Source organism: Patagioenas fasciata, chromosome 2 (assembly GCF_037038585.1).
Source record: "Patagioenas fasciata isolate bPatFas1 chromosome 2, bPatFas1.hap1, whole genome shotgun sequence".
NCBI lineage: Eukaryota > Metazoa > Chordata > Aves > Columbiformes > Columbidae > Patagioenas > Patagioenas fasciata.
The window spans coordinates 23,099,913-23,118,542 of NC_092521.1; the positions used below are offsets into that span (position 1 = coordinate 23,099,913).

The 18,630-nt window shown below is 42.8% G+C and overlaps 1 protein-coding gene across 1 annotated transcript in view; it reads left to right on the forward strand.

Annotated features, from left to right (window-relative positions):
- NCALD (neurocalcin delta) overlaps positions 1 to 18,630 on the forward strand; it is a 60,607-nt gene that overhangs the window by 32,223 nt on the left and 9,754 nt on the right. The window contains exons 2-3 of the mRNA XM_065829794.2: positions 11,059 to 11,455; positions 18,301 to 18,406. Of these exons, the coding sequence (XP_065685866.1) occupies positions 11,078 to 11,455; positions 18,301 to 18,406 (484 nt within the window). The 5' untranslated portion in view covers positions 11,059 to 11,077. The remainder of the gene's footprint in view (positions 1 to 11,058; positions 11,456 to 18,300; positions 18,407 to 18,630) is intronic.

Sequence of the window (18,630 nt, forward strand, 5' to 3'; positions counted from 1 at the left end):
TGGAACAAAACACCAAAATTTCCCAGTGGGATGGAAGTTAAAATTATCTGGTAAGACTGAGTTATTTCACTTCATTGGCAATGAATTGTTTTCTTATTAACCTCAAACCCACTGTAATGCTAAAGTTAACGTAATATAAATGCCAAAAGAAAACTAATAGAAATCACACTGAAATTTTTGGCTTTGTAAAAGAAGGAAAATATAAAGTTGAAATTATAAATTCTGACATTTTCCCTGATTTTTTTTCTCCTGAATGTGACACAAAACATTTTGATTTCTGCTAGGCTGCGTTACCTGAAGGAAATGGGTTCTACTAAAAGCCCATTCACCCAGTGCTATTCTTCCAGGGCTGCTAATTCACACTCATCTTGCAAGCTGAAAGACATAAAAATTCTGAGAAATAAGACAGGCACAAATGATCACTCTATCTACAGTTTAGAAACTTCTTTAAAAACTGTTTTAAAAAGTTCCTACATTTCCCACAAAAATTCTGAAGTCATCCATACCACTTCTTACATTTGGTCCCACATCTTCAGGCACAGCTGACAGGGTTAGGTGCTGGACAAATCGTCCCTGGCGTGGACCTTCATATTTATGAACTTGTAAACTCTGACATTATCTCAGTGCATCTTGTTTCCATCTCATTGGCAAAATTCTGGTTCTGGTTGCCAGAACCTCCCACTCTCCTGTTGCCTACTTTGCCAGAGAAAGTTCCACTAAATTTCTTCAATATGGAACAAAAACTTACAGTTACTCTCCAGGTATGAACCTCCACCATCATTCCTCTCCCCATTATAAGAATATCTTTTAAAATATCTAGTTTGCTAGTTTATGGCTCTGTTTTTTCCAATATCATACTTTCATTTTATCTGTCAACACCAAATCTCTGCTGTGGGATAGGCGACCATCTGTTAACAATTTTTTTAAGGGTAGAGTAAGCACAAATGTCACTCTTTGGGAGTCACATGCTATTTATTTACAAAGATAAAAAAATCAAGATCATGAATTCACATCAGCTTCTCACGTTACTTGGTGCAACAGTAGCTTTCTGCTTCAGTTTCCACTACCCTCCAACAAGGTCTTGCATATATGGTTACATAAAAGAACCAAACAAGATGTAGGACAGATTAGAAACCTGATAAAGTTGCTACGAGATGAGTTTGATGACTGGTGCACTTGGGTGAATTGTGGAAGATCGTGTTATTACCGGTGAGTGCTTTACACAAAGGAGAGAAGCACTTCAGAAGAAAATAAACTGAGTTTGACATGGATGGATATACAGGTATCAGGACTAAGACAAATTGGAGTGACACAGGCTTGCAGGAAGGCTGGCTTTTCTAAAGCAATCAGGACATCATTAGGTACCAAAATTAGTGGTGTTATTCTCTGGGAGGCCTCAGTTTACTGGGTACAAACGCTTTTTGCGAAGCTGCCTCTTATACAGGGGCCCAAATGGAAATGTTTCTTTTGAGAAGCCCAAGTTCAATTGTGGGTGCTGAGCACTTGAAAAAATGCTTGAAAAAAACAAAAACAAAAACAAAAACAAACAAAAACAAACACAAAAACAAAAACACAAAACAAAACACAAAACAAAACAAACAACTCGAGCATTTTAGGATCTGCGGTCCAGAAAGGGATTGTTAAACAAAGAGACTTTAGACTCACAAGTGGCTCTCACAATAAGAGATACAATAACCGCAGAAAACTTCCATAATTTGGATCTTGATATTTGGTCTCCTTTGAAAGGATGCTGGTAGATAAAGTCAATTCCAGCTGGAACAGGCAGAGAGATTTTGTTGGCTCCCCTGATGTTAGCTTAACACCCGTGTTCATAAATACTGTGCTTAGTGAAACAGTTGAATGCAGTAAAATCTGGAAAAGCAGCCTCCTGAGGGTGGATGTCCTAATGTACTCTGTCAGAAAATTCTCTCTTGCCCTTTATCATACAAAATTAGGCAAAGGCAAACATACTTTTACAAAAATACTATTTCCAGAGAGTTTGAAGAAGTCAAATATATAAATATATATCTTATTCCCAAAAGTGTCATCTGAAGTCTGCCAAGACAAAGAGTTAGTTATTTTAAAGACCTTAGATGATTCTACGCAGGATTAATGAACAAATCTCTGTTTTTTTCTTACAAAGCCTATGGTAAACTGTTGTTCCTCTACTCTTCATGAACAAATGACTATGAAGCAAAAAAAGCATGTGAATATTGGCATGATTTTTATTGTTGTGAGCTATTAAAGAATGAAGAAGAAATTAAATGACATAATGAGAGACTTTGGTAGTCTGGGAAGAGGGCTTAATCAAATCTGTGTGAGTTTTCCCCGTTTTGTCTGGTTTTTTGTTTTCTGTTTTTATTTCTTTATTTCTCATTAAGCAGGGAAAACACCACTTTCAAGCTGTTCTGGGTGGGCGGAGCATTTGCTAGTAAGCGCTGGAGAATGACTGACCAACAATTATTGCACCATTTCTCACGCTGCTCATAGGGTGGTGGTCCTCTGCATTGCTTCCCAAAGCACTCTGGACAAAGCCCAAGGTGCTGAGAAAGGCTGGAGGGACAGACTCTCTGCCATGCGCACAGGGGAGCACAGGGCCCCCTTTAATGTCCACTTACAACTTGAACAGTCACTGTAGGATTTGGGAACATTGATTGGTTTATATGTAGCTCCAGTCGTCCCTTTTCTGTCTGCTTTCTCTGCCAGTCTACCCCTACACGGGGACAGAGGTTATACCTTAACTGAGCAGAAAACCTTTCTAAAGATGCTTAGGTGCACTCTGTCTGAAGTGGCAGTGATTTTGAGCTGAGGCGAGTGAGCTCCACCGCTCCAGGTAGCTGCCTGGCTCCCAGTGCAGCAGCAGCAAGTAGCCGGTTACCAGCAGGTTAAGAACAGACCTGGTTAATGCCCACACTCAATCCAAATCTGCTGGGTGGAGATGGGGCGAACAGAGTCCATTGCATGAGCAAATAGACACACTCCTCTTTGATGGGCAGATGTACACCAGGTTTCATTTAGGAACAGTTTCACAGACGAGCTCTGAGTCCTCAATGTGAGGCTTTAAGATGGAAAGAGTCATCAAACATGAAGGTGAGAGGAATCGCTGCACGATGCGCCATGCTGTGCAAATCTGCATAATGTGCTCTTTTCTCCCAGCTCCCAACACTAGAAATACTCATGTCTAGTCATTTTTCTTGTGCCACACACTCAGGCTTACAGGAAACCATTTGGAAACAGAGACCTTCTCTGGAAGCCAACACAGAGGTGATGGGGTATGAGGGCATCATCCCTTTCACTGCTCCTGGCTGAAACACCACTTACTAGTCTGAAAACAATTCCAGTTGAGACCATGAGCATTGCACAGAGTAACGTGATAAACACTAGGCTGTCATCTAGTTAACTCCCTGTTGCTGAAGACCCTGATAGTACTGTCCTATTTATTGACAGGGGCACTGCCTTTCTGCTGCTTCTCCCTCCTCCACCCCAATGCCAGCCCCCATTGCTAGAATGCACAAAGGAATTATAAAGAGAAACAGGAGACAACGTTGAACAGCTGTAACATTTCTCTGCCAGGGCAAATCTGAAGAGATAAGAGCCTGGGCTTTTGATGTTTGATATCCATAAGCTTCTCCGAGTTTGAAACACATGAACTCTGTGCAGCTGCTCCTGCTTGGACTGCCCACCACAACTAAAACATAGAACTATGAAGGTTTTACTATTATTTCTTGTCTTGAGTTTCTCCTGGGGGTTGTAGCAGGAAAACACAGAACAAGTACTGCCAAAGGGGCAATTAGGGGCACCTTCCTTAGGCGAAGGGTCCCCAGAGAGTGGGCTGGAGGAGCAGGAAGGTGACACAAAACAAAACAGTAACTTACAGCAGTGAAAACACCAAGATCCTAGAACCAGACTTGAAGCTTAATATAAAATGAATTAAATTTATTGTGACAAACAGGTTATGAAGTACCAATGGGTTACTGGATGGCACATATGTCCTATGTTCCTTCTATAGACAAACAAAGCATACATCACAGAATCACAGAATGGTTGGGGTTGGAAGGGACTTCTGGAGATCATCTAGTCCAACCCACCTGCTAAAGCAGGTTCACCTCGAGCAGATTGCACAGGAAATACTGAGTGACTATCCCATACACACCTTTTCCTCTGTTTTCTCCTCTTCATTTCTTCATGATCCTTCCTTCCTGTTCTTTATTGCCAGCTATAGTTTTAGCCAGAAGTCTTACTCCATAATATGCTTTAGGCATTGGGCACTTGTTATATTTCACTGCAAATCTGTTTACTGCTGTCCCTTCTGAATATTGATAAGAGAACACCAGATTTTTTTAATGAATCTTGCTTATAAATTTTTATCTGTTTTCGTTGTTTGATAGTATAAGCAGATAAATTAAGGACAGCAAAACTCAAAATTTTATTCTTGATGAATTAATTTTTTGCTAAGTCCCTCTGTGATTTTAAATGTTTGATTTTCTTTCAAAAATATATTCCAAGATGCTGTTTAAAAAAAAAACAAACAAACAAACAAACAAACAAACAAGCAAAAACCTTTCTTGGCAAGCATTGCCACACTGGTTGCTCAAATGAACATGTGAAAACAAACTAGAAATGGCCAGAAGGAAATAAAGTTGCTGCTGATTCCAAGAGCCTGCAGGGTAGTTTTCTGTGGGACCAAGACAAAAAAATCTCTTGAGCAGGTAATACTTGTGTTTCATGGCAGGAGGCTAAAACCTGAGAAGTTATTTTTCCCAGAACTACTGCTGCTGCTGCTATAACCAAAAGCACCATGTCCCATGAGTGGGATCATGCACTGGCATTTCCAAGGCAAAAGTGGTGAGCAGCAGTGGAGGTGGCTCTGGGTTTGTGAACATCAGAAGGGCAGAAGCAGAGCAATACGAAAGCAGGGGCTCTGCCCAACCTGTTTGTCAGGAGCTTCATAAACGATCACACAGTTTCCCGGTGCTGGGGTACAGCAGAGATCACTGAACACGCATTCCTGCTTTGCTCACCCAAGTCTCACTGCAAAGCTACAAGATGCCCACATATACTGTTGGGTTTGCATTCACGATCAGGCCAAGGCTGTTCCAGCCACAGCGAAACAGCATACAGAGATGAGAAAAGAGTGTGCCATTTGAGATACCTGCTGCTTTGAACCATCTCATTGCATAGTTTGCACAGCAGTTAGCAGTATTATAGCCTGAAGGAATAACTGACCTTACAAAGGAAACTTGACTTTTATACCAGGATGTGTTCCCCAAGGTCTTGACTTTTGTAAATGCATGTACCTGCTCCCATTCTGTAAGGGCGTGGACAAAGAGGAACCAGAGATGCATCTGGAAATGTGAGTACTTTGGACCACAAATCACAGCAGAATTTGCAGAGACTGCGACATGCTGTAATTGCTGAACTCGTGTTTGCTATCTGAAGCTTTACCAAGCTGGCAGGGAAGAAGGAAGAAAGTATCTCTAACTCTGTGAAGTGTTGAGCACAGGGCAAAATTTTGGCCTGCAAGCTCTTGGGACACATCCCCAGACAAAGTTCCACACTCTGAGATGCACTGCAGTCTCCTCCTAAGGGGATGCTGTGCTGCAAGGCTTCGTCAGTCATAGGTTTGGTCAACCAGGACAGAGCTGCACCCCTTTCTTGGGCTTGTGAGAGAGCAGAGCTGCACAGTGCCAGGCAGAGAAGAAAATGAAAGGAGTGTCAGAAAGTGGTGGCAGGAGAGTTTAGCTCGCAGGAGCCCTATGTGTAGGCCCACTGTGAAGGCTGGTGTGCAGTGACAGGAGATGACTACTGGTGAGTAGGACATGAAAGAAGGTGGGATCCCTGCTATACCCAGGTGTGCAGACAGCTTAAAAGACAAATGATGTATATGAGACCACTTGTCACATGTCCAGGTTTTTAGGAACGATCAACAGCTACTCTGGAGGAAAAACGACAGTGGTGATAGTGGGTGGAGAACCACAGGGTCTGCAGAAAGCACCCATACGGCAGACGAGTCATTTAGGGGTTGCCACCGGTGATGGTCTCATGCTGGAGAGCTGCTTTCTTGCAACTGTCAAGGTATAGCACAGATTCAGAGTGATGCTGTTGTCCCGCTCAACCCTTCATTCACTTCAGCAGTCATCAGGATCTTCTTCAACTGCTTGGCAGGAATCAAAATCCCATGATTGCTACTCTCAGTGAAATTCTCAAATTATGTGTTGGAAAAGTTAAAGACAGCATTGCCCCCGTAAGTGGATTATTTCTTTGAAACAAGCCAGGCTGTGTGTGTGAGAAATCAAGAAGTATCAGTTTCTGAACACAAACAACAATGAGGTGGTTCATCCCTATTTTCTGTAGTATTATAGCGCCATATTACTAATCAAGGAAGCTGGTACTGGTATGTCCATCATGCAGCCATCTCTCAGCTATGCTAGAGAAGTGTCCTCCTCACTATAGTGTTGTGTTACCAAAACAATCCCCATTATACCCTAGAAGTACCTCTGTGTTCATCCTGTGGCTTTAGGACTACATAAACTGACTGTGTAAAAGGCTTCCTCCACTGTACAGTGTTATCTCTCTGTCCCTGAAACATTGTTCCCTAAAGCTCAAATTTTGTTATCTAGTGCTTTCTGATTTTAAATTATAGGGTAGTTCTGAAACCATAAAATGGAGCCTTCGTTGCTTCTTTCTGAAAAAAAATCTGCTTTTATTTTTATACAGCTGGTCTCTGTAGCCAAGCCTATGGTGTGATTTGCTTTGCTAACTTTGCAGGAAATATATCAGGCAGGACTTTTCTTCAAACTGTTTCTTTACACCTTTCACATGCTCTGTACCCTGTTAGCTATCAAGTACTCAATATTCTAAATTCTCCATTTTTAGAGAAACACTTCGCTGGACAAGAGCCCCCTTCTCATTATACTTTTTCTCAGCAGTGGACTTTCCTTCAGATTTAAGCCTAAGTAAAAACTAAGATGTCTTGTTTTCTTTGGCAGACTGAACTCGTGAAAAAAAAATAAATAAAAAGGGTTGTCTTTTTATGATGAGTGCCATGTTTGAAGAGCAAGAGAACTGTTGGAAATGTGTTGCTACCACTTGCAAACCCCCAACAGAAAAAAAAAAAATTTAAAAAATATTTCTTTTAAATAGATATGTTTAGATGCCTGCATTGCATTCACACAGCAATGGGTTAGTTGTGCACTCATGCCTGCTGCAGCTTCCCAGCTCCTGCAAGGCTGTTGCTTAATCAGGAAACACGTTTGCCTTGCCCCGAGGTTTCAGATCGAGGTAACAACTGTAAACGAGCAGCAGCAAACTGCTGACAAGAGACATGTGGTAGAATGTGTTCATCACCTTTCTGTCCAGCCAGTTCCCCCCTTTTGAGGAGAAGGCTGTAACAGCATAGTTGTGCACACAATATACTGCACTGCAGGGAAAGTCAGTTGGTGTGGTGTCAGTCGCCACTTCATTTATTTATTCTCTTAATGTCAAATTATCACAGCCTGTTGTCTGTCAAACAGCTCTGTCTTCAGTCTCATCTTAACAACTCCACACCTAGACCTCATTAGAGAAAACTCCAAGTATTTCCTTTATGGAGCAGCACCTCTAATGTTCCTAAAATAATCAGCAAATGGAGATTCTTTCCATAGCAACCACACAGCAGAAGAGCTTTCTGATCTTCTCTAGTTGTTGCCTGAAATGGTATCTAGTTTTCAAACCATAAACACACCACATCCTTTTACCGAACAATATTCCCTTCAGAATTAAGGTCTTAATATTTTTATACGCCATGTTGTCCCACATAGCAAGTCATTCATATATATTATGTCCAACAACATTGTATCAGACGAAGAAATTGTAGAAATGCAATAATCGTTAAACACTTCATTTGCCTTTGTTTGTATACGTACAGCATCCATTTCTCAGTATTGTCGACATTTTACTTTGCCACTGTGATTGCCATTCACTATTTACTTGCTGTATTTTTAACATTTAATCATTTATCAGAAATTTGAAAGATCTACAGAGGTTATAAAGTGTGAATAAATGCCTCAGATCAGATCCAATTTTATTTTTATTCTGTGCATTTACTGCTGTCATTATTAGCTGACATTCTTTAAGCTCATTGTACTCTGCCCATAATCTAATCCATCCTGAAGAGGCGGGCAGCAGTGTACAAAGTTATTATAAGGATCTTCAAGTGTCTTCAAGGATTTTCTGTACTTGGACTGCAAAAGCATTTTGATCTGCTGTTGATAGAATAGGCACAATAAATCCCATCGTTACAGTTCCTAGAACATCACCTATTAATAAGGAACAATCTGGAGGGAAAAGAACATAACACATATTCATCACAAGCGGACTCAGAAATAATCCTTCGGGTTTTGACTGCATTGCTTGGCATCACAGCAGCTGTGAATTTCAACCCCATCCTGCAAGCCACATATGGTTAGCTCTCACTTTCTGCCTGGAGAACCGAGATTTTTCTGATTGTGATGGTTTGCTCCTACCAATGCAATGCAGTGCATTCTGCCATTCCTTATTTTTTATTATTTGGTAAAAATATTTTGCACCTGCAGCCATGTGCAGCTATAAAGGCATAATTTTGCAGACCGAAACACATTCTTATTGGCTCCCTCTTGAAGTCCACTGTCTGCCCGTCACCTCATTATTTTATTTTTCAGAAGAACCTGTTCTGGAAGTGTGGAAGCCAAGTTTCACGTTTTCAAATGTTTAGATATGAAAGAGCAGCAAGGGATTACATGGCTAATGCCAGCTCAGTCCTACTGCAGCTGGCTTGCACCTTAGCCAGAGACCTCCTCTTTATACTCTGCTGGTCTGGCAAGTGTGCAGCCCCGGGGCTGCGGAGCAGCTGCCAGCGTGGCTGTGGGTGGCTGCCACCTACCCTGCGAATCTTACCGGCTTGGTTTTTGCTAAACTGGTGCTGCTCTAAACTAAGCCTGGACACTTCACTTGTCCACTTGCTTTCCTATCCTGCTGGCAAACTCTGCTCGTGTTGTTTTGCCTGACATAAACCCGTCTGGCTGCCCTCATGTAATCCGTTCACTCAGATAATTCCCAGGTTGTTTATTGTGGACCCCGTCCAACACCCGCTGAAGGCAGTGCAACCTTCAGCTGCCTCGGCAGCTGTTAGACCGGGCCTATAAAACAGGGACATTTTTTATATTTTCAGGGTATTAAGAGCTTAGACTGCTTAAAAACTGTACAGTATGTTTTGATCAGGATGAAAGGAGGAAAGACAATAGGAAAAAAATTACCTTTTTCCAAGTGTTTTGGAGACATTTTGAAAGAAAAGACATTGTTTTGATTAAGGTGAACACCCAGACCCCTGAAACAGTCAAGAGATGGAGAGGCTCCCATCACGCAGGACCCATCACCCTTTTCAGCCTCTTCTCTGCAAAGAGGGAAGCCTACTCTCCATCAGTTGTGGAGGCAACAAGTTTAGACTTAGACATCTAGTTACCAGGCAGCCACCAGTGGATCATGTAGAGACACAGACAGATCTAAGATGAATCCCACCATTTTACCCTAGAGAAATACACTTTTTGGTCACTCTGGTCCAAGAACACATGAGATTAAAGAGTCAGACCTCTGGCTGCCTTGAGGAATTCAAATTCACCTTGGGGAGGAGGGGAACTTCTCAGCACAGGAAACAATTAGCATCAGCTCAGGGGAGACTCTATTTCTTCTTCCCAGTGTCAAATAGAAAAGGCAGTAGATTACCTTCAAATGGTGGTACATTTTTCACTAGATGCTTCTGACATGTAATGACACTGTATTATTCTTCATTTTTTTAAAGTATTATTTTGGTCTAGGCATCATTCATAAATCCACCTCTGTGGCCCAGAGATTCCATTCTGACAACAGTGTGGAAGTCTCATATATATTTTGCAATTCTACTTAAGTCATTCATACATTGGATTTTATTAATAGTTGTGACTGTCATTCACATGACAAATTCTCAGGCAGGTTTCTGTTGATAGAGAATAGCTTCCCACAATTCAGGTATAATGCTAAGCTTCCAGTAAAACTGATGATGTTACCTTTTGGAGCCAACACACTCAGGCTCCAAAACTTAATACCCAAAGGGCAGCAGCTGTTAGTAAATGTGCTGCACAATGTGTTATGTAGCAATTTGCCTTAAATAAAATATGAAGCTATATTCAATAACATCTCTTAGTGGTTAATTTAACGGAAATGAATTTCCAGTTTTGTTGTCCGGGTACTTAATGTTTTCTCCTCCTGTTTTTTTAAAAGAGTGTTTTTCAAAGACCTGTGACCACCCAAGTTACTATTACTTAGTAACAGATCCAATTGCTGGCTGCAAGGAAAATTTAAAACCACAGTAATATAATTTGGAGTGGGAGAATCCACCATTGATAAAATCTTCACAGATTTTATCTGCATTTTGAACTAAAATGGGAATCAGTCTATGCCAAACAAGAGAGGCAACTTCTGGGTTGTTCTGTTTGATTCTGGCTAAAGAGATATATCTAGAAGGGCTTTGGAGCTCTTAGTATCAATGTATACTACCAATGCACCTTGATCCCATTTTGGAGCAAGACCAAGCAGCCATAGCCCTTTGTAGCAACCTGAATTCTACCAGAGGTACAAAAAAATGTATCTCCTTGAGATCAGGTTCTTGACAGCTGGGGGACTGGGATGGAGCGTGTGCTGCAGCACACAGCCACCAGTCATCTGTACCTTGCAACATCCATTGCTTACCTTGTGATTTCAAAAGTATACTTGGATGGCAATAAAGTCAAAGTAATTACAGTTCTCCAGACTGCGAAAAGACAATGTAGACACTGTAGATTAGGTTTGTTAGTTTTTTCAGAGTATACTCATAGTGGTGGACTCTGCCCAAAGTTTCAGCTGACTGCCAAGTGTGAACTATCATCAGAAATCTCAGAATACAGCATACTGTTCTTCTACAGTCTCCAAACCAATAGCTATTAATAATTTAATAATAATAATAATAACAATAATAACAATAACAACAACAATAACAATAATTCATATGTGTTTATTTTTCCTCTGCAGGTAACATTTTGACACCAATATGGGAAAGCAAAACAGCAAACTACGCCCTGAAGTCATGCAAGATTTGCTAGAAAGTACAGACTTTACGGAACACGAGATCCAGGAGTGGTACAAAGGCTTTTTGAGAGACTGTCCAAGTGGACATTTATCTATGGAGGAGTTTAAAAAGATATATGGGAACTTCTTCCCTTATGGGGACGCTTCTAAGTTTGCGGAACATGTATTCCGCACTTTTGATGCCAATGGAGATGGAACAATAGATTTCAGAGAATTCATCATAGCCTTGAGCGTAACGTCGAGAGGTAAACTGGAGCAAAAGCTGAAGTGGGCATTCAGCATGTACGACCTCGATGGGAATGGCTACATCAGTAAGTCAGAGATGCTGGAAATCGTGCAGGTAAGTGCTGCTCAGAGACACCCCTTGGCCTCCCTCCTTCAAGTGAATTATGAAGCAATGAGACACTGAATTAAAAACTCCGGCAGCATTTGTGGGTTTATGACCTTGGTTCCTTGTATAACCACTTAAATATAAAATGTTCTTTCATTTGGCAAAGATCATGTCACAATTCAAGCTACAGCACTTGATATCCATTGCAATATCTCCTGAGCAACACAAGTGTGTAAGAAGCTCCCCCTTGGCAGTTCTGCTGGGCTGGGGCGCAGCAGCTAACCTGCTGATAAATGTGATTCTGTCTTCCGGGAAATAATTGTCAATTGATTACAGTTAATTACAGTTGGACCAAGCAGGTATCTTAGATTAACCAGCTAGTGTACTTTCGAAGGCAGATTCCCTTCACAATAAGAAACAAATCTATTTTGAAATTATGATGTTGTGAAAAAACAGCTCACAAAATTTAAGAGGTGTCTGTCTGCATAATTCCAGTGAGGTCTGCACACTTAGTATCATACTAGCTATCTTCATATTGAGTTGCCAGTATAGATAAACCTTATCTGGGCAGACAACAATGCCATACACAGCCTCTTTGGACGTGTTTTCCTGCATGTTACTAGGACTCCCACCTCACTTTGGCTTCCCCTAACATGTTTTTATCCTTAAGGCACAGCACTCTACTGAAAGTTTTAAAACATTTTTATATGGTAGTATATTTACACAGCTTGAATCTGTATAAGCCAGAACTGATTTAAAAAAAAAAAAAAAAGGTTGTTATCAAGATCCTTTCTTTCCCTGAAAATTTTGAAGAGCTAATTATGTACTGTGTTATTCAGACTTATATTTGTGCCGGAAATCCAAGGAAAGGAATGTACACAAATTACATGTTGGAATGGCAAACTGCATGTACACAGTCAGCCTAGCGCGTGGTGCACTTGTGTTTCTACCAGGGCTCTTCTCACATCCTCCAAACTGTAGTTTACACCCCTGCTTGCACTGCTTCAGCAAGAGCAGATACAAAGCTCAGCTGCAAATGTAGGGTTGTTGTGTCCTCTTTCACTTGTTCTGTTTTGTGCTCGTGTGTCTGAGTTGAAGAGCAGGATTGCATTCAGACACAGAGATCTCCCTGTCCCTGCACCATGACAAACCCCATGGAATATTTGCATTGAAAGATACTCTGTTCCTTACAAATCTTCCTCTGCCCTGGGCAGGGTAAGCAGGCTGTCAGTTGTTTTTTTTCTAGCTGTATTTCTCCTCACAAGAAAACAAAGAGAATCCCAGAAGAACTAGCAAAGTTGAAAGCTAACACAAGAAGCCAAACGCGTGTGAGCGTCTGCTCCTCAGGAACTGGAGCTGCCCCGGGGACCACGGGGCCCCTTGCTGCCGTGAGCAGCCCAGGACGGCCTCGGTGCTGCATGGCAGCGCAAACCCCACAGACCAGAAGTTTTATAAACAGGGAGAACAAAGCCATAAATGTGTTCTTCTCAAATTTAATGAAAACATCAGTGGCTGTGTTCTCTGTAGCTAGTCAGGCAAAGACCAGCAAAGCCAGCAGGTTTTTCCGTTTACCCCAGATTTAGTCACCGGCATGCTTAGAGGCTGAAATGCTCTACCTTCTCTTCATATTCGTGTTGGTACCGAATCATAACATTGTCCTTTGCAACCATGACACCATCATCAAATGAAACTGCAGCTTAGGGATCAGCATAGAGCAACTTTCTGTTATATTTATATAACCAACCCAGAGCAACATGTTGTATACAGGCCTCAGCCTGGCATTCCAGCCCTCCCACTGCACTTCTTGGGAGGTTTGGCTCTCCCCTCCTTTCAGATTACACCAAAAACTCAACTGAGCTATGCTTTATCTCATTATCTCACCCCACGTTTTGAGGCACTACACAAAAAGCAATTATGGAAGTAAACAGGCTAATAAGCCTGAGCAACAATCACTTCTACCATCATCATCATGGACTATCAGCAGTTTTCCAACCAGGAAAGCTGCCCTTTCTGTGATGGAGCTTCCCATGACGCAACGTGCTTGTAGATCTCACCCTGTTCTCTTCTCCCAGTTTTTTTTATGGTCACAGTGATCTCTCTGTATTGCACTGGTCACCTGTAGCTCTTCCTGGAGGGTAGGATTTGTTGTGTAGTCTCTGGAAGCATGTTCAGTTCGTATGTGAAACTGAAGTAGATGAGCACATTTTCTTGCTTTATTGAGAGGTTCTTTGATGTAGAGTGATTAGACGTAAGGAAACAGCTAACAACTATCACTTTCATTTACAAAAGATGATTATTTTTTAATATGGAAAGACAGGATTCTGTATCAAATGTCTTCCTGGGGGCCCTCAGCCATCACAATCTTTCTGACAGTGAAAAACAGAACTCTGTTATATCTCTGATATATGTCTCAGAGGAACCTATTACAGGTCCCTTATCTAGCATACATTTGCATGTTGATATAGCAGGATTTATTATGTTTTCATCGGGATTTTTGCATGAGACAGTACATCAAAATGAATGCTAAAAGAAACAACATCAATCGAAAAGTCTAAGTTTCACAGAAAAATACTGCCCCTGTTACTGTGGGATTACTGTATCTCAAATAACATAGGGGCAAGGCATGGTTTTCTTCTTTTTCAGTCTGCTTTTCTTTGTGCTTTGGAAGTCTTCTCTCTGCAGTGATTTTCCATGTTATGCTGATGGTTACTTGCATTTCCTTTCTCATGCTCTGGTCTAACACTGCTGCAGGCAATGCAGGCATTGCACTCTTGCTCAGCATTGCAAGAAGGCACTTGTGGTAACAGTGGTATAAGTAGCAGCACTGGAACAGCAGAGCTACTGGTTAAGATGGCTCATGTCCCACAGGATGCCAAACAGATGAACATGAACGGTCCATAACAGATTACTGAAGCAATGGGCTGCAGGGCAAACCGCCTGCATTCCTTGAAGCTCAGTTTGCCATAGTGTGGTTAACACATAGCCTATCACAGACTCACCACACCTGTCCATGAGCTTTCACTAGACAAGTCTCCAAAAAGCCCTGCTTAGATACACACGTGAGCTGTGCACATGGAGCTGGCTGCACACTTTGGAGGATCACATAACCTGAAGGACATTAGTGGTGGGCTGATGATTACAGAGCCTACCGAAAGAAGGTCTGTGGGATACCGCTACACCTACCAGGCACCGCGCATCTGCAAAGTACTGTGGGAAGAAGCTGCATAGCCTGCACTCTTGACAGACCTCACCACAGATCCTCTCAGATTCTCCTGCTTTAGGGATGCTTTTCATATTCCACATATGTTTACCTATAATCTAAATAGCCCAGTCCACTCAAAAATAGCCACAAACCAGTTAGAAGATTTGTGTTTGTTCCCCTTGTTGAAATGGGTTATATTTGGTGAGAGTCTCTTAAAATAAGAGTTGAAATAAGAAATGGAAACCTTGTTCTAAGGGTACATTTTTTCACCATATGGAGTCATAAGGCATCTTAAGAATACAAAGCTGAGAGATGAGAATAACACAAACAGAGCACACAGGTTCCACTTGCTGGGCTATCTCATTTGCAAGCCAGGAAGAAACAGAAGCTAATATGGGAAGAAGTAGAAGCTGACATGGCTCTCAGTAAAGGCAATGTCAAAAGTCTCCATGAGATTGAGAGGAAAGCAAATTTTTCAGACTGATTATTCACTTCATGAGATTTTTAGCTGTCAAAATTTATTTCAACAAAGTAAAGAGGACTGACTGAAAATTTGTGCTGTCATTGCTGCCATCACCATAAGAAGCTCTTTGACACTTTGCCAAGTGTAGCAGGAAAGTGCAGCCCCCACCAAGGTTTCTGACCTGAGTGCATCAATGGCAGCCAGCGACTGGGAGCAAAACTTGTGTGAATTGGTAAAGGGGTGAGATTTGCCCTAAATCACCCACCTTATTTACATGCAGGTGGAAGATCAAAGAGGAGAGCTCAGCACAGAACCCACCAGTTCAGATTAAGCGAGAACCTGTGCTCACTCCAATGACGCACACAGGGCTCTGGAGGCACAATTTTTTAGTGGCACTCAGGGGCTCCAGGGAGCTGTAAGGAGCCCTCCTGACAGAAATCCACCTGCAAAAGCTGTCCTGACTCAGGTAGCTACTCATAGATAACCACCTCCAAACGTTCTCCTGATGAAAGCCACTGATGGCTTTCAGCTCAAGTGCTGCAAGGAGTTGTACTCCACACGGAGCAGAGCCCCTGCAGCCTTTCAGTCCCAGGTTACAGCCTGGGTTAGCACAGCCCAGCTCCATGCAATTATCACATGAAACCTGATTCCTTTCAAAGCTTGCTCTTTCAAACACCCAATAAAGAGCTCTGTGTAGCTGCATTGAATTAATATGGGGCAAGTCTCAAGATTCTTAATCAGCTTTAACTGGCTTTTACTTTGGGAAAACTTCCCACTGAACTTCTGAGTAAGGACATAAGAATTTGTCCAGAGTAACCATTTTCAGCATGAAAGGAACGCTCACTATGTTATTCCCATCTGGCTTTCCTAGAATATCTCATCTGTTATTCCCTTCACACGCCTCTGTGAAAAGGACCCTGTAGGATGAAGTCATCCTGAAGTGCTTTTTATTTTTTGTCCTAAAAATCTGCATATTCTTACTATGGTTACTTTGATCATGGTAAACATGCCTGCACTCCTGGTCTGGGGCATTCCTCCCACACTTTGAATGTAGATTCTCTACTTCGCCATCCTCTCACCCAGAGCGAGAGAATGACCCCTCCACCTCTCTTCCTACCCCAGACAAAAGCCAGACAGCTTAAGATGCTTAAAGACTGGCAGATTTATAAGCCTCATCTCTGCTCTGACCCTTGTGAGGCTTGCATGCTGATGAGGATGAGGAAGGTGTAAATTCTTACTGTCCACCCTCTCCTTTTTTTTTTTTTCCCTTCTATTGTCTCCTTCCCCCAGTTCCCTCATGTCTATGTTCATGTGCTGCCATGTTCATGCATTCTTCTGTTCTCCTGGTTATCAGATAATCACAACTGTGTGGACAGCATCCCTGCTTAGGCTGTGCCCAATACTCTGGCACCCTAATTCTCTTGGGAGTCTTTGAGCACTCCTGCAGTGCAAATGATGATGATGATGTTAATGATGATGATGATGACAAAAAGGGTGCCCACAACTTTTTCATTCATGCATCAGCTGTTCATGCTGCAATGTTCCCCTCTGCTCCCCTGCTTGTGTCCATAGCCAGCATTGTAGACTTATCGGAGGGCAGACCAGGAAATCCATGACCACGGTGTTGGTGACATAACTTAGGGAAAGGATGTTTGCGCTGAGCATAAGCAATGAATATTTTATTAAACAGACAAATGCTCTTCTCAAGATGTAACTCTCTAAGTTATTTAAAGGACAGAAGATGTGAAAGGTGAGCTTGTGGCAGAGGATAAGCCAGCAAGACATCCAAGGAAGCGGGTGCTCCCCAGTCTGAGTGTAAAAGGTCTGTATTACTTAGCAGCACCCTCCAGCTGGTGAATCTGTGCTGTTATATTCCTGGGGCTGGCCCTTGGGCAACCTGAGCCAGGTGACGGAAGAGTGCTAGACAAAGTGCCTTCATGAATGGGAGAAGGGGAGAAGGGAGATCCAGTGAGCAATCACGCTTGTGCCAAGGAGCCCCTCCCAGAGCGGGAAGAAGCAGAGAACAAATTGCTAAAGCAGTCACGTCTGCTCTAAGTTATGAACTTACCACTGCGGACACTGTGTTTTGGGGGGGAACAAGAGTTAGAATCTGTGGAAGAAAGCGATTCACATCTACAGACTGCTGGGCAAAGTGACAGTCCAGTGCAGCACCTGTCAGCCAGAGGCCAATGAAGTGCAAGGGGCAGCAGAAGGAGCTGGTCAGACCAGGGCAATGCTGCCTTGGATGTGCAACCTCTCCAAGCAGCCAGGAGGGTCCCCTGAGGCCACCACCCTGCAGCCATCTGGCTGCTGCTGCGCTCCCGGCTGCGTGGCACTGTGAAGATATTCAACACAAAACCCACTTTTTTACTGGTACCGCATGCTCACATTTGCAGGCAACATCTGGATAACCAGTTCAGAAACAACGACTCATCCCTGTTTTAAAATTGAAACTACCTTGTTCTTAGGGGCTGATAGTACCATACGTGACTAACAGAATTATCTGTGCAGAGAATAGCTACGGGTTGCAACAGTGTCGTGTGGGATCAGAACATCTGCTGCTGTGGAATGAATTGTGAATGGGGCTTTGAGCTGTGTACACACACCAACCCCCAAGGAAAAGGACAACTTCTTGCTGGTCAAGTCTTCATTATCTGTGAGACAGAGCAAACATAGAGAGTGGGTCACTGCCCTTTCCATAGGCAGGATGCTGACCAAGGGGGAAGAGAAAGGAGATTGGGGAAGATGCAAAAGCAGGGCGAGGGGACAGGGCGGTGAGGACAGAGTCTGGGTGGCTGCAGCATAGAAACACACTACAGCATGGGACAAGACCTTGGTGGTCTTACCATTCCCCCAGGCACTGGGAGCTGCCAGAGTCTAACGTGCTGTACAAGTGATAAATTCATCTGAAGACTGTTTTAATAAGGAAAAATGTAACCTCGGTCCAAACCCAGATTGTGTTAGACTGTGACTAAATATGGAAACACACTATTTCATAAATGATGTTCCCACTGAAGAGGGCAGCTGCATGTACTGGTGCCACCCAACTCCCTTCAGCCTTCAGAGAGCAGGTCCCAGCTGATGCTGCCGGGACATTTTCTGCCTATTTCTGTCACCAGGAGATAATCCTACCCCTGCACTAAGACAGTGTGTTTCTTACCAGCTCTTTGCTCCTGTCATATCACACAGGCAATCTATAAGATGGTTTCTTCTGTAATGAAGATGCCAGAAGACGAGTCGACACCAGAGAAGAGGACAGAGAAGATCTTCCGCCAGATGGACACCAACCGTGATGGTAGGCACCCTCCAGACACCAGAGCAGCCACCTCTGCCCCCGTACTGATGGGCTGGGGTGTCCTGTCCACATGGGGCGATCCCTCAAACCCACTGTTCCTCCTTTGGATGCCCAGGCAAAGCCACCACCATCCACAGACAGGGGTGCAGGCAAGCCTTTGACTTGCAGGATTGCTTTCCCAGGGATTTTCCTTGGACTCCCCCAGCTGCCTTCCACCGTGCTCG